General features: G+C 35.7%; 1 protein-coding gene across 1 annotated transcript; it reads right to left on the bottom strand.

Annotated features, from left to right (window-relative positions):
- Positions 1-2,675: 2,675 nt before the first annotated feature.
- Positions 2,676-15,924, bottom strand: LOC128997597 (uncharacterized). Its single transcript, XM_054423236.1, has 5 exons — positions 15,749-15,924; positions 7,291-7,452; positions 6,101-6,193; positions 5,169-5,385; positions 2,676-2,970 (listed from the first exon to the last, which is right to left on the bottom strand). The coding sequence occupies exons 1-5, from the start codon at positions 15,831-15,833 to the stop codon at positions 2,676-2,678; spliced, it is 852 nt and encodes a 283-aa protein (XP_054279211.1). The 5' UTR covers positions 15,834-15,924.
- Positions 15,925-16,313: the final 389 nt, after the last annotated feature.

Here is a 16,313-nt window from a genome sequence, read left to right as displayed (position 1 = left end):
GATCGTTGGAAATCTCAGAGTGTTTCCTTGAAGGAGGAATTTTGCAAGTCATCGCAACAAAACGTGCAGAGTCTCGTACGTGATTTAACAATGGGATTTGTAATACAAATTCTAGATGTGATTAATATGTTTATGGTTATACTAATTACTTATAACCATATTATCATAAATTGGTCTTGGGAGTTCCACAAGACAATAATTCGATGGTGGCACAATTTTATTGTAAAATACGAGGTTATGATCGCTAAAAACTATAGGTTGGCATACCTGAAGGTATTTTTGTAGCAACAAAATGTCCATTCGGAAATTTTACACATACACAAGTTCACTTGAAAGCCGCCCACAGATCCTTAAAGTACATATTTAACTATAAACAAATTCCTTTAATCTGTGCTTAAACCTACCGGTACTACATGACTGTATGAAGCAATATATATAAGATTATACATTGGAAGTTTGGTAACAATGCCAGAGCTTTGATCTTCTATTGGTTATTTAGGGCTCAACATTCAGTTATAAATTGCAGTTATCGTCGCCATTTGTCATTTCCACAGCCAAGGCCTCCTAGATCGAAGGTTGCGGTTGGTTTCTCGGTTGATCTGTAGATTGCGGAGGCAGTGACTTGCAACAAACGGTGTATGTCAACAAACCCATTAGGTTTATCCGGTTGCAGATTCCACGGGTTTTCCTCAACAGATTTGGAGGAGACAGGTTGGTTGAGAGAAAATAAACGGGAGTTTTGCTTCACTCAGTGTGAACTGGAGCACCTTTTATGTCCCGGAGTGCTCTAGTTAACAGTTCATTCAACTTTGTTAGTAATAAATCAAAATTATTGTTTATAACACCGTTTGCACACAAGCTGGCAGCAATGGAGCAAACAAATCGCAGCTAACATTGATGAAACGAGTATATTACATTCTAAACTACAATAGGTATCATAAATAATAACTCTGGAACAGCGTACAATACGGTTTCATATCGTTGTTTACTAAACCGAAATAAGAAGAAATATTAACCTCTGAATGTTTTTATGTAATATAATATTCACTTCATGTTTATGTTTTATTGTGAGTTAAATTTATTTTGACATTTGTTGTTCGACAAAAAAAGTTTTTTAGGTTAGTGTTAGTTAGTGTGTTAGTTTTTAGAGTCATAAATGGGAAAAACCCATTTTTCCCCATAAAACCCTGTTCCCATAGTCTGATCATGCCGGTTCGCGAACTCGTTCGAATAAATGTAGGTTTACACGTTTATAACAAATTTAATCAAAATAGGATAATTTTTACTCGAGTTATCGTGCTAACGAGCACACGCATATACAATAATCATAGTTTTCTTAATCACTATATATATGAATTTCAACGGATGGTGTTTTTGGCCTCTAGGGACCTCCTCAAAACGAAAAAGCAAATCGGTACCGGGTCCAGGTCTTACCATGAGTAGGTCCTACTAAAAACCATCCGGTTGGATTTTGCTAAAGGAAATAAAGTAGATACTGTACATGTTACTGTACTAAAATAGTATAATATAAAATATTAACATGTTTATTGCTAACAATATTGTACAAGTGTAAATGCGTACTGGTACGATAAATAAATTAATACACAGTCTTTGGTCGTTAGATTACAAACTAGGTTAATCTAGTGAAGTGCGTCAAATAAATTAAAAGTACAGTAATCTAAAAATTAAAGTCTAAGATTTGCTGCTAATTTAGGTAAACAACTCGTATAAAATAATACTATAAGGTGATTGAAGTAAACCATTGAAACTTTAATATTGTGAATGAAAAGGGTCTAGTATTAAATAGATCAAATGTTTTCCGACCTCTTACTTTTATAAGATAGTTTTACTGCTTTACAATATCAACCTAGCTAATCATTTTTCAAAATACTTAACAAAAGTTTATATGTTATACGTTGAGAATAAATTCACATGGTATATTCTTATTTACATTTTCAAGAATTCGTGATACAAAATTTAAATACATTATAATTATTTGGAAATTAAATGTGCAATAAGACGATTATTCGTTAATAATATTGTTATAAGATTGCACGACAGTTAAAGCTTAAGAGATTGGTAGTAGAAACTAGAGCAATCCCATTTAGGCAGTGTCTGTTTTGGGGGTGGGTTTTAGAGGGTTAAGTTTTCTCTTTCATTCAATAGTGAGTTCAGTAAAGAAATACTTTCAAGAGTATTATCTATACATGTGCTCGAAATCGTCCAATGATCCTGATATAAATACATTATCGCACATTGTGGAAGAAATTTCAACAGTTTATAAAATAAAATTCAATTCAACATTCAATTTTAGTTTCGTGGGTAGTTAGTTGTATGGATTAAAGTGGGTTCCAATCCACGACGTTACCGTACATGAGATAAACCTATACGCCATTGGCAAGTATTAAGTCCAGTCCGAAACAGATGTCCCAATCTTTAACCATCTTGATATTTTTTAAATTAAATAAACTACGAATGGTTTGAATATGGATGCCTACTTCAACAACAAACTGAACACAAATTGAAGCTGAGCTCTTCAAAACCTTACAAGGAAATGTTCAATTTATGGCATTTCCAACATATCTTACGTTAAGAACGAGAAGCTTACCAACAAACATAACTTACTCTATACTAGTGTACATCAATGTTCGTATACTCCAATCTTAGGGGTGGCTTTACACAGGGATAGCATTGAGGCTACGTTGCCTCTGTGGAGGTGCAGGAGCGGCCTTCTGCGCGGGGGCAGCGTTGGGGGCGGCATTGGGGGCGGCATTGGGGGTAGTGGCGTCAGTAGACTCAGCAGGCTTTTTGTTACCGCTGCCGAAGTTGAGACCCAACAATCCGGTCAACCAGGCTATTCCTTCCTCAGCACTTTCGTTGACAGCGTTGATCAGAGCTTCCTCAGAGTCTGGTTTGTCAGTTGTTCCTTCTCCTTCAGCCGACTCCTCGTTGGACTGTTCCTCACTCGAGCTGCAACGAGAAATTTAGTTGTATCGAATTTAGGGGATTCAATAGTTGTGGCTAATGAATGGGATTACCGATTGTCTTAGACAATATGAAAAGCTATCCATCACATTAGGGTATTCAAATTTTACCTTACCACAGCGTTTAAGTATTAGGGGTTTGGCCTTACCAACAGCTATTCAAAATTGGTATTTCATTCCCTCTGGTTACATTCAAAATTCTCATGACTAAGAACTTAATCAAAATAATCTGGGATGCCCCAGTGATATTCTACCACCGGATTATTTTGTGTTCCTATTATAAACGTTGAGTGACGAATTCTTCTATATTTAAGGTAAGTTTATTCACCCTTTTACTTATGATTTTGGAAAGCCGCTACGGTTTTATACTATAGTTTCCAGATCTTTTCTCATTTGGTTTATAACAGGCTTATCTAAAATAGTGATTGTGACAGTGATAGAACACACTAACACACTAATTCTTATGATTTACGGATCACCTTTAGAAGTTATCTGCTTCTATAGGCAGTAAATTGTAAACGGTTGCGATTTCCAATTCATTCTCAAAGAATCCCTCAAATATTTTTCTCTAGGCGTTTAGATGATTAAAATTAGTTTTACTAACAGAGTTTAAAATAAAGTACAGTATACAGACTATCGTACTCAATAAAGTAATTGTGAAATTTACCTTTGTTTGTTTGTTGTTTTGAATGTTAACTCGTAATGGCTGGGAACATTAAAAAATACACAAATCTGGCTTTAGGGACTAACGCGGAGTCTGGAAGATAGAGAATTTGGCCGAGTTTTGATCGTGAATTTACTTTAGAGTGTATCCATATTCAAGGTTCCAGCGAGTTTTAGTAGTTACAAATATACATTAGTCAAATGGCAGGATATCCTTCCGCCAGTAACTATTGAGTTGATGTTACCAGTTTTACGTTCTAGTTTACGCTCATTGGTTTCCGTTCTATTTCACAATTGTAGAGCAAAGTTAAAATGAATGCTATGAGAACCAAAATGCACGGTTGTTTTTGATGGATTAATCTTTTTCACTGATGCTTATTTCGTTAGAAACTGTATAGAAATGCGTTGGGATGATGTTGGTGATCAACTCCTTTGATCTAATGAAAATAATCCACCCAATGAGAAACAATATAATAACTTCAAAATTTATATTGGCAGTATACAGTTTCAATTAGGATTGATCAACTCACACAGATGCTTCAAAAATCAATTAAAGGTATTAAACATTTTTAAACTAGATACCGATACACTCTGTATTGTCCTAACTTTTATCTCCTTTTAGGCCTCGAGGCTTTATCTGGAAAAGCTAACAGTTTAAACAAGAGAACCCAGCAGCTTCACGCCGCAGAGGAGGCCTTGATAAACTGAGCAACTAGACAAAGGATCAGCCCCAGCGGGGCCTGGTCAGTGAGTGGCTGAAGAGAACATAGTCCTTACAGCCTCAGTTCAGTATGGTTTCAGCTCTCTGGACTGGAACATCACGAACTCATCACGTCATGGTCATTGAGTGAGCAGAGCGGTATTTCCACTATTCCAGGTTGGCTGATAAAATAAGCTCAAAACCAATAATAGTTTAATTACAGCTGTCTTGGAATCAGTTGAGCTCGAAGAGAAGAGACTCACTTATGTATCAACCAGTGACTCAGTGAGCATCGTTCTAAGGATTAGAAAAGAATAGGTGTCCTAGATTCATATCCTTTCTAGATGTGACTTTAAGTGTAGTTTTTTATGTCTCACCTTCACATCCTTGGACACTAGGTTCTAGCCTGGAGTTGTTTTACACATTATTTCATGCTAGTCCTAGAGGGTCGTGGCATTATCACATCATTCACATGGATACAATCCATTGGGCGATTGGCGGTATTTGAACCCGGGACCTCGCGCTTCGAAGCCCCGAGCTCTACCACTAGACCAGCTGGCTCCCAAGTATAGCAATCGTCTAACAATCTGAGGGTTGCTGGTTTGATCGCGAGGAACGTCTGCGTCTGCAGCTTTTTGATGACTCGAAACTGGACTCTTGAGGTAAAAAAAGAGTCATAGCCAAACAACAACCTGATCGTAGTCCGTAACAGAGCTGTCATTTCACTTCATTCCGAACCCACCATTGCATTAATATTCACCTTAAACTACGTACATGACTTAGGGCAGTGGCTAAGTTATTAACTTCAACTATTACTTTACCTGAGTACAGGCTCCCTTGTTGTATCCTCGCTCATCCCAGTTGGACCCATCTTGTAGCATCCCACGGGATACTGGGTCTGGACGTCACCCAGGAGGGTGGGTTCCATGACGACACAACCTCGTAGGCCGTCGCCCTCTGGGACCAACTCTGTAAACCTGGCGCAAACCTGGGCAAGGTCCGACAGGAGGTCGATGCAGGATGGCTCTGGGTTGGAGGCTGTAGAAGAATGTTTAGTTTTCCATTTGTTCAAATGTGAAATACCTTAATTATTAAATTAAACTAGAGTAGACATCCCATTTAGGTATTATCTGGTTGAATCGCAGGCATGGCTTTTTGGAAGTTTAGTTTGCTCTTTCATTATAGCTATAGTCTGTTTGGTGGAACTTGTCTCCTGGTCCTTTGCCTACCTGAAGACTGGCCCGGATCAGTTCTCAGGTAGACGGGGGGGGGGGGGGTTAGTCATACAGAGTACGGTCGTTTTATAAAAGTAGCTGAGTTTTGTCATCCCCTCAAGCATTTAAACTGTAAAAGATACCCAAGAGAACGCTGTTATCAGAATTTGTGCTAGTCCCACGCTAGTCCTATTATTTTGTATCGATTATACAACGTATATTGTTGAGTAAGTTTTTAAATACAAAGTATGATCTCCGTGCCGAAAAGACCATTTGAGATTAATTAATGAGCCATTTTAGTTTTCTGGGTTGGTGCTACACATGGTAGGTTTCGAACAACAGGGTCGTTGTACTGGGCTTATTTATCTAGGCTTAAGGCTTAAGTTGAATCTAAGAGGACGGATTATACGGGGAAACAAATGCCATGAAAGCCCAATTTGTGTAACAAGTGTGCGAAGTGGCACTTAACTGTACATAAGAGAAATCGTTTCTACATTACCATATATTCGGTAACATATATTGTTTAAGTCAATTTGTACCTTTGACTTGTTCGCTGTGGAGCACACTGTCTCCATACGAGACGTTCATCATCAGACCATCAGTTTGAGACAGATACTTCAACTTCACACAACCTGAAAAACCAAGACGTCATTATGAGCTAGAAGGTTATAATTGTAGGGCAATAGGGCATGGTAATATGAGTTAAATGTTTTAATTCATATTCGTTTAGAAATTGAGCTTCCTGTAAATGACTTTATTTTTAAAATACTTTTTACGTATTTATCAGTTGCATAACCAAAATCTTTGCAGCCTTTGCACACTTTTAGGTTAACACAGGCCAACGCGTAGTCACTGTACTTAATACATTGACATGAACTATTAAGTCATTAGGTCCAAAACATATCTTAGCCAATTGTCATAATGTAAAACCAAAACGCGTTTGCAATGACCAGTTTTGAAACTATGTAAGTTGTTTACGTGTTCTAAAAACTAACATTGAAGCTACCAAAGGCGATTCTGTAAGGTGTGGTCTCAAAGCTAGCATCAGCATTGCAATTTAAAACTGGAGATTTAAACGTTACATGGAAAAGCTTCACTGCGTGTGACAGGCTAAAAACGTTGAAATAGGAATCTATTGATGTTAAAATTTTAAATACATCAAGGATGTTTCATATTGGCTCTTGGATATCGAAGTAGAGACCCCCTCTCAGATTGGTGTCAAGTTTTCAAGCAAAATATCGTGCGAAACCATATCAAAGGCTTTCCACAGATCAAAGAAGACTCCAGAAGCAGCTCACCCTTGTCCAATACGTTTAAAACCCTATTGATCATCGAAAAAATTGCATTGACAGTGGATATACCTTAGACGAATCCAAACTGATTAGGGCAAAAGACTTTGTTAATATTTATGAAATTCAACAACTTGCTTAAAAAGGCTTTTTCAAAAACTTTGGAAAATGTTGATGTGATTGAAATGGGTTTGTAATTGTCAAGATATCGCACATCTCCTTTTGTGTACTAACTTCACTATAGATAGTTTTATATCGTCAGGAAAAATCACAGTTTGAATTGAATGGTTGATGATATTCACCAAAGGATCGACCAAAAAATCACAGCATGACGTGAGGAGCTTTTTTGTTTTCGTCTCATTAATTCTATAACTGAAAATCTTCTACATGGAAATTGAGTAGTTAAATAGATAGTCTAAGTTTCTATTGAAGTTCCTTACCTGGACCTCCCAAGTCTATGAAGGTGACGTTGAAGTTTACACAGCAATTGCAGATCATCCCCTCACATTTGCACTCTCTAGAGGCCAGCGAGGAAGTGCTTTCTTCCTTCTCCCCACTTTTGGCTTCTGGATCTATGTAGTCCAGGCCCCAGGAGAATATATCTAGAAACATGGTGATCATGTAAGTTAGTAAACCAGAGAGAGACATTTTTGGATATACAAGAACAGTATCAAGAGATTGTGACTGGAATCAGCGACATAAATGTTAAATGAGCGTTGATGTGGTGGACACTTGGAGGAAAATGTAGCACAGTATCCAAGGTAATATGTCTGAAAACACAGTGATAATTGGTGTAAAACGGGTAGTATTGAGGAAGTGATAAAACATAGGGGTTGGATAGTTTCACGATTCAGGAAAGTGTAGCTGGAAACAAAAGTCCATTATTTTCCAGAAAGCTGTCTGCAAACAAATAAATAATTGGAGAAGCAGTGATAATAATAATTTTCCGGAGGGGGGTTGTAGTGCTCGCCTTAAATATAAAGCTCGCTGGTTCGATTTTAAGCTGTAGATCGACCGCTTAGAAAAGAACCTCCGCGCTAATTCTAATAGCATTAGCATTAGCGCGCAGGTTCTTTTCTAAACGGTCGACCTTTAGATCGTTACTGGACCCAGATCCAATTTCATTAATTGTCTAATGTGTTCTAACAAAAAGGTTGATGTTAGTAACAAGCTCAGGGTTTAGTCAAAAATGTTAAGAAATTCTATTGGCGTCGATGCACATATAAAAATAAGAAATATCCATATTATCGAAGAGAATTTTTCTAGGAAAAGAGAGCTAATTAGAGAAACAGGTACATTATCTAAGGGAATGTATGCTGAAATCAGAGAAACTTAATCAAAAACAGGCACACTAGCATTGACTGCTACTAGTTATAAAAAAGTCAACGAGTGGCTGTACTTTAGTGTCAGTTTTACCTGTTTTACTCAACCTTAGAGTTTAAGAGTCCCAGAGTTTCCATAATGATAAGAAAGGAAACTTGGTATAAATACAACCTAAATAATATATCTATCTATATATATAAAAGGCAAAGCCCTCACTGACTCACTGACTGACTGACTCACTCACTCATCACTAATTCTCTTACTTCCCATTTACCTAGGAGGCTGAAATTTGGTACACTGATTCTTTAGGCATTAAATAGGAAAACTAAGCTGTTTTTATTCTGATCGGACTCTCGGGCTCCGCCCCAGTGGCTCTGGAGTTTCCCATGTTAACCTTATGAGTACTCATATTTAAATGGAATTAATGAATCTTAACAGCTGTTCCAATTAAACAAGTTGGTTCTGTTCTATGATGTTCAATAGCATTAAGGGCACAAGGATTACCAACAGGGTGCAGCACTATCATTTCTTTTACATTTATGACAACAGCTAATTTGCAACCAAAAGGTGAGTGAGCGTAGCGAACGAACTTCAACCAGGACGTGATTGAGCCATGCGAAAGAGCTCACTTATAAAGTTAAACGGGGCAAAGCCCGCGGGTACAGCTAGTCCTATATAAAGGCCTTAACACAATTTATACCTCAAATCTGTTAAAAAACATTTATTAATTATCTGTACACTATAATTGACAAACTCCCACACTTTAAAGGTTTATCTTTCAAAGCGATATTGACGAAATAATACAGAAATTACTAAAACCTGTTTGCTTATTTAACTTTTCAATTTCAGAACGGTTCAATACTTGGCTGCATTCAGGTTTAAAAGAAACAAAGAATTTCGACCATACAGAAAAGTATTGTTTGCCTTTTTTTCAATTCAGAACGGTCCTGGCTTTGGACGTTTTGTAACCAAGTATTCAGATTCATAAGTGATCGTTTCAACAGTTTGGTGAATGCACCCATCTACAATGCATCCTGTTAGCTCTCCATTGTCATATTCCAGACCTTCGAAGCGTCCCTCGCTCGACCGACTTTCAGCTTTCACAGCATTTGTTTACGTGAAAGCTGCTCTCCGTTGCGTCACTTTCTTTCTGGCTCTCAACTTGTGGGTGGAAACTGGAAATGTTTCAGTCATTGATTTTGGATACTCAAATATACAGATACTCAAATATACTCAGAGAGACATAGGAGTTCGAGCCTATCATAAAATCATACTCAATGTGCCATTGATGTTCTTCCCTTTGATTCTGTATTTTGTAATGTGCTACTTTAGATTTTTTTATTTGTTTATTAACATATGTTACATCTGTTTTGCTTACATTTTTGTTGTTATCTTGTACATACTGTCATGGCAACCATTCAACCCATAAATAAGGCTCATGTTGAATTTTTAGAAATTGAAATTAATTTATGGAAACACCCTGTAGTCCAATTTGTATAATTTAAGATTTATACCTTCCCTCAGTTAGTTTTTAAGAGCTTCGCACACTCGGCTCAAAGTATATTTAGAAGGTTGGTAATTTATATTTAAATTCTGGAAATAAACTTAACTATATTGAAAATAAACAGCAACCCTAGCATATTACTGGTTGTGGTTGGATTTTGGAAATATAACTATCAGTCGTAATCCAAATATACCTTACCTATTTTCGTGTAATTCGTATAGCTGGGGTTTTTTATTATTTTTTAATGGTATCCTAATTTAATGGGACATTATTCTTGAATTATTTTTATAAGCACTCCAATGTTAGCATATGCCCCCACTTTACACTTCATCATTCATAGCTTTTGGTATGATATAATATGCTTAACATAAAAGCTATAAACATTCAGCGTTTGTGACACAAATTCAGCATTTGGATAAAAATGAAAAGACGTACTAAGGGTTAACATTTATACTATGTGTAATGCTGATCATTGATACGTTCAATTCTTCGGTAAGAGGATGACAGATTAATTAAATATAAATAATAAAATACTAGGATGTTCAAATTATTTTGTAAAGCAAGCTTTGATTTTTTAGTGCAATATAATTTGTTTTAACTAACAGCTGGTTGAATATAAAAATATTCTATAGAACGATTAGGTTATTTTATTTACTCTGATTTGGTCATTGATTATAGGAAATAAGTAAGATTAGTAGATATAATTAGACCACAGAGATAAGTAAAACCATTGTTGTATACAAATCGAGGCTCTGTACACGAGTCTTAAAAGAAAAGGATATGCAAATCATTTTACTGCTCGACCTTTTCAGGAAAGAGTTGGAAAATAACAATATTTACATGTAGGCCCTACAGTTTAAATGGACTGCTCGATTCCCATACGTAGGACGGGCCAACAGCTCGTCATAATAAAGATCTGTTGTTGTATTTTTCTGTTGTACTTCAAACTTTTAACATATTTTAGCTCTCTTCAAAAATGCTCAACGACTTTCGAACTCGGTCCTTCTACTGAGAAGAGCCAGTAATAAGCGTTTAATTACTCTGGGCTAACAGGAGAGACGGAGGTGGTAAAAGTGACCAGTCGACCTTGAAATACTGGTTACTCTACTTTCTTCGTAAGCTCTACTTTTTACAGATTCATATCATATCGTATATCAGCCTACGCTGCGAAAGACTTGGATCATAGCCAGGGCTTTCGCCGGTGAAATAATCCTTACATAGAATTCTGCAAGGATTCTATAGGTCTGGTCTGCTGTAGGCAGGTCGCAACCGTGTCATCGTGAAGTATTAGATGGTTTTGACAGCTAAAAAGTCATCTAATTTATCCCATTTAATGTAGTTTATGCTAGGGTTAGAGCTCGTACACGAGTTAATTTGCATAGAGCTCAATGGTTAACACAAAGAGAGCATTTAAAAATGTTCTAGACACGTGATTTTCTCAACAAATGCTATAAAAAATACACATTTTTATCATTCTATTGAGAATAAGGTAGGTATTAAATATGATGGGAATGATAACGGTATACTGACAAAGGCTCTATAAATACTTATACACTACTTATACTTATGTACTTTATGTACTCATATTTATGTGTATCTCTCCATACTGGTGTAAGCTCTTTGTACTGATATAAACTATCCTTACTGATACTAGGTTCCCATACACAAATGTATGATACGGAGGCTTTTTTAGATTCTTCATAGATGTAAACTCTTTGTGTTGGGATAACATTTTTATGTCCATATTAACCCTTTATAAATATATAAACTCTTTATACTAATCTTCTATTCACTATATATCGATATAAACTTCCCATACTAACATACCCGTTCTAACACTTCTCCATATTGAGATGAACTCTCCATATAAGAAAATTGAAAATTGCACTTCAACGATACAGAGATACACTCTCCATTCAGACACATACTCTTCATAAAATGACATAAACTCTCCATACTCCAATATCTGTCTTTGAAGGTAAACTTTCCATACTAATTCTTTAAACTGATATAGTGACAACCCTTGATGAACTAAGATAAGCCAATGCAACTCAAATTGACCACAAGTTGTATAATCTTTTCAAAAACGAAGTAAAGTATTACTTATCTTCAACCAACAACTCAGTGTTATTTAGTTGTTTAGTTGACAACTTTACAACTAAATAACACTGCCAGGATTCAATTTCACGATTTTAACGTCTTATAAAGCCGATATCAATGGATCTTACAGCTAATCCTGGAGCTTTGGATGTTTTAGTTACATAACAGCCTAATCATATGATGTGAGAAGAAACGAAGTGTTACCCCATCGTTCACTCATCATATATGACGACACTTCAATTGTAATACGATGACACTACCTTATTAGGTTAAGAGGTAACTTTCTAATTTATTCTCCAAATCATCATGTGCATATTATAAGTGCGCGAAATAAGTTTATTTAACACTTTCGGATAGGCTGTGTTAAACTGTTAAAGTACACCGCACTTAAATTTGGAACATAAACAGCTGTCCATACCTGTCCGACCTGTATAAATATATCGATTGTATTTTGATCATGATTCGGCCACAATACATCAATTTCCACTATTTTCATTTGGCCAAGTGTATGGCAGAGACATGTGGCTTGACTTTTGTTTGGACGTTTTGTCTTAGCCAAATAGACTTTTCCATAACTGTTACATGGTTTGCATTATTAGTTTTCTAAACATTTGATCTTTTGTTCGCTAAAGTCTTCGTTAATACTGGTGACTTCTAAATGAGAGCTTGTTGATCCAACATCCATCCAGTTAAAATGAAAATATTACTTTGATTTACAGTTCCTTGTTGGTATTGGAATTGGGTCGTGCATTAATTGCGCCAAAGAGTTTCTTAATTGCGCCAAGCCCTCAAAGCAACAAATGTTACTTAGTTGTGCAAAGCCCAAGCCAGGTAGGGGAGAGTTGCCAGCAGAAGGATGTCCTTGTTTACGTGTTATCCTAACATATCCTAACCTAACCTAACTTATTCTAACCTACTCAATTATGGGGAGCGAGCTGGTGCAGTGGTTAGAGCGTGGAACTTCGGTCCTTGGGATCCTGGGTTCAAATCCCGCCAGATCACCAATGGATTTTAAGTAATAATGCCCCAACCCCTAGGTCTAGCCTGAAGTAATGTGAAAATCAATCCTACAAAACCTACTTAATTATACAGTCAAAGAGGGCCGCCACTTGGTGCAGTTAATGAACGTATCGGGTGGCTCCCTGGAGGAGTTGGCGTAATTCAGGAATACCCAACTACCTGACTTAGGTCAGTTGGCGCAATTAATGTCCACCCTTGGAAATAATAGGTTATCTACTTGAGGAATTTTTTGGAAATGAAATCTCAATAAATTATATTTATACAAAATTACCAAATAATGTTCCCGACATTTGGCGAAGAAGTGCTTCAAATGTTAACCATTTTCATTTGAATTGTGCAAACTAAACTGATGTGATACAATAATATTTTTGAAACGTTTTGAAAACATGTTTAGTTTATATAATGGAAACCCATACTTCTCCAAACCAACAGAACCATTAACAATCACTGTAAAGAAATATAACCAACAACAGTCTATCTAACACAAACAAACAGTGAAACCTGAATTCACAAACCAAGACCACCGAAGAAAGACAGTGAAAGTAAATCAAATCTATTCCGGAACCATGACCACTTTTCATTTCTGCCAGTGAGTCAAGGTTGTAGAGAGTGGAAAGTCTACGGTTTGGACCGTTACCTCTGACTCATCGTCAGGTGATAAGAGCAACGACCTTATCACTGTTATGGTAACTGGAGATCACACGCAAGGGAGTATAGACCGTGAGAGCGTGGTGGTAAGGGTCAAATTTGCATACTTTAATAATTGCAATAATTGCATCATTAGCTACTGTCTGGAACGAATGCTTTCTGTGGTTAGCTTAGCTAATTGAGAAATATTTTTATAAACTGTGTGTTTTATATTTTAATCCCGTTATAATGATGTATATTTGATTTTATTTACAGAAGAAAATAGTATGTACCAAATTATAGTTGGTAACATAAAATAATAACAAATTGTCGGTAACAAATTACAGAGTCTATATAATAATAGGCAAGCATGTTTCTTCAAAACCTTTTTCTCAGCTCGTGTACATTGCAGGGAAAATCTACCCACACTGTTAGAAAGATGATTTCTTATAGATGTGCAGAACTTTTATAAATCATAACAGACTAAAAAGCACAAAACACGACTTTTTAATTTAAAAAATTAACATGGGCTTACGGGTTGCCATGCTGGTGACGAAATAACATAGAAATATAAACAGAAAATCAAAACAAACGGAAGGAAAACAAACACTATCACAGACTAAAAAAGAAATTCAACCTTTTTCTAAATTACTGCAAAAAAGTCATAAAACATTTTTGGATTCATAATAGTTCCTACTAAGTAGACCATATTCTAAACGAATCCTTCTAATAATAGGCAAGCATGTTTCTTGAAAACCTTTTTTCTCACGTCATGTGCATCGCCGGGAAAATCTATGCATACTGTTAGAAAGATATATGCCTTCAGATGATAGGTTAACAATAAGCATGAAAATTAATATAAATATAAACAAATTAACATGGGCCTTATGGGTTGCCATACTGGTGACGAAATAACATAGAAATATAAACAGAAAATCAAAACAAACGGAAGATAGCCTATTCACATGTTTTTTTTTACAGCGTGGGGTAAAAATAGAGAAGAGTGTACATTACATACTTTTGGTCGATTTTTCAACCACTGGACGACCTCTAGTATATTTTATTAGATATTTTACTTTGCATAATTTAAATTTATTTTCATAGTAATGGAATCAAATATAAATTTTGGATAATGTCACAAACCTGTTTACATAACAGAATAAAAGTACGATTTCCTTGTATCATGTGCAATACAAATTATAGTGGTTATGGTAGTTATAGTGATTATGGTAGTTAGTTATGGTATAACTTTTATGTCATGATACAAGCAAAGTACAAGTCCTCTGGTCCTCTTATGTGATATAATTCGCGTATTGTATAACGTCTCATTGCTATTTTACTTTACCTTTTATGTTTGCAAACCTTCAATAAACTTTTATTTGAAATTCCATTGTTGATTCACATTGAAGACATTAAGAATGTTTTCAACATATATTATTCAACTAGTCCCCTACAATTGTTTTTATTAATGATTGTAATACACATCTAAACTATTTACTGTACTTTTTCTTACCTTTTTGAGATATGATACTAGACAAAAAGTCATAAGCTTAATTACTTGTTAGCATAAATAGCACAGGTATTACTAATTGGTTAAACACAAAGTGTAACCAGCTAGTGAAAAAATCTACATTATTTGTATTATTAATCAGTTTACCAAACTGATTAATTATCCCATTACATATTGTTAAATCGTACAAATTCCATCTAATTCATGTTTCTTTTAAATAAATTACATAGTCACTTTTGTGTGCAAATCAACTAACACCTCAGAACTATGTGTCTTGATGTAACCTATGCTGTAATTACACGAAAAACCCGAAAAATCCAATAAAATACTATTAAATTTCAACCCAAAAACATTGTAAGAAATAATAAATTTACCAATTGCCCTATGAGAAAGTAAAAGTTTATAAAGACTTAATTTCTGTAGAATATATTTAAATATTTTATATGTAAGACTTAAGTATTTTTACAATTCCTATTCTTACCTGTGTGCAAAACACTTAAGTGGTAATTAAAAAAAAAAAGTATTACTCTGGTACTACTTGTATACAATAAAAACCACCTCAACTGGAATTGTATTATTATAATTTTTTTCAAAATACCTAATTTCCGATTCTTAACAGTATAGTTATTTTATAAAATTCTTTATTAAACAATGTTTTCAGAAAAATATATATTTATGCCTAAAAAAATTCTAAAATTATTACAATACCATTTTTTTAACCATGCTAAAAATTTAAAAATATTCGTAATGCAATTTAAACAAATATTACTATTGGCAATAACCTGTAATTCCTAAAACATTATAGTTTCTTTACCTGAGATGCCAGCCTGGGCGCGAACTCCTCCGAGCGTTGCCAGGACGGCGACCCCGGCTAGGACGAGTACTCCGGTAGACACCATGGCAAGGACGGTCGAGTGTAGACTGGCGGAGCACTACGGCCGCCTCCATCCGGGCCACTGGGTCAGAGGAGGGGACGACCGTCGATCTGCTTTCCTTCTGTGGACTCGGTAAAGCCGTCATAGTCTGGTACTGGTCTAGTCGGCTAGCAAGTCGTTGCGGTAGTAATGCTTTTATTCCAGAGAATTATTTGAGGGACTGAAAACAAACAGTATCACAGACTATAAAAGAAATGCAACCTTTTTCTAAATTACTGCAAAACAATTACTGTATAACACATTTTTTTGATTCATAATAATTCCTTAGAAACCCATACTCTAATCGAATCCCTCTCTTAATAGGGAAGCATGTTTCGTTAACACATTTTTTCTCACCTCATGTGCATCGCCGGGAAGATCTAGGCATACTGTTAGAAAGATATATGCCTTTAGATGTGTAGAATCCCTCTTATAAATCGAAATATGCACTTAAAACGTTTTTAT

The sequence above is a fragment of the Macrosteles quadrilineatus genome, unplaced genomic scaffold (assembly GCF_028750875.1).
Source record: "Macrosteles quadrilineatus isolate MER2022 unplaced genomic scaffold, UCM_ALF_1.0 Scaffold_6__1_contigs__length_79288215, whole genome shotgun sequence".
Lineage (NCBI taxonomy): Eukaryota > Metazoa > Arthropoda > Insecta > Hemiptera > Cicadellidae > Macrosteles > Macrosteles quadrilineatus.
The sequence above is the reverse complement of the archived record's forward strand: the minus strand, read 5'-3'. Positions and strand labels throughout refer to the sequence as shown.

Bases quoted from the DNA above. Each gene is read 5' to 3' on its own strand.
- LOC128997597 (XM_054423236.1), bottom strand. From the start codon at position 15,833: ATGGTGTCTACCGGAGTACTCGTCCTAGCCGGGGTCGCCGTCCTGGCA. The intron at 6,194-7,290 runs GTAAGGAACTTC...TTGGTTTTTCAG, and splicing joins CATAGACTTGGGAGGTCCAG to GTTGTGTGAAGTTGAAGTAT. The intron at 5,386-6,100 runs GTACAAATTGAC...ATTCTTCTACAG, and splicing joins CCACAGCGAACAAGTCAAAG to CCTCCAACCCAGAGCCATCC.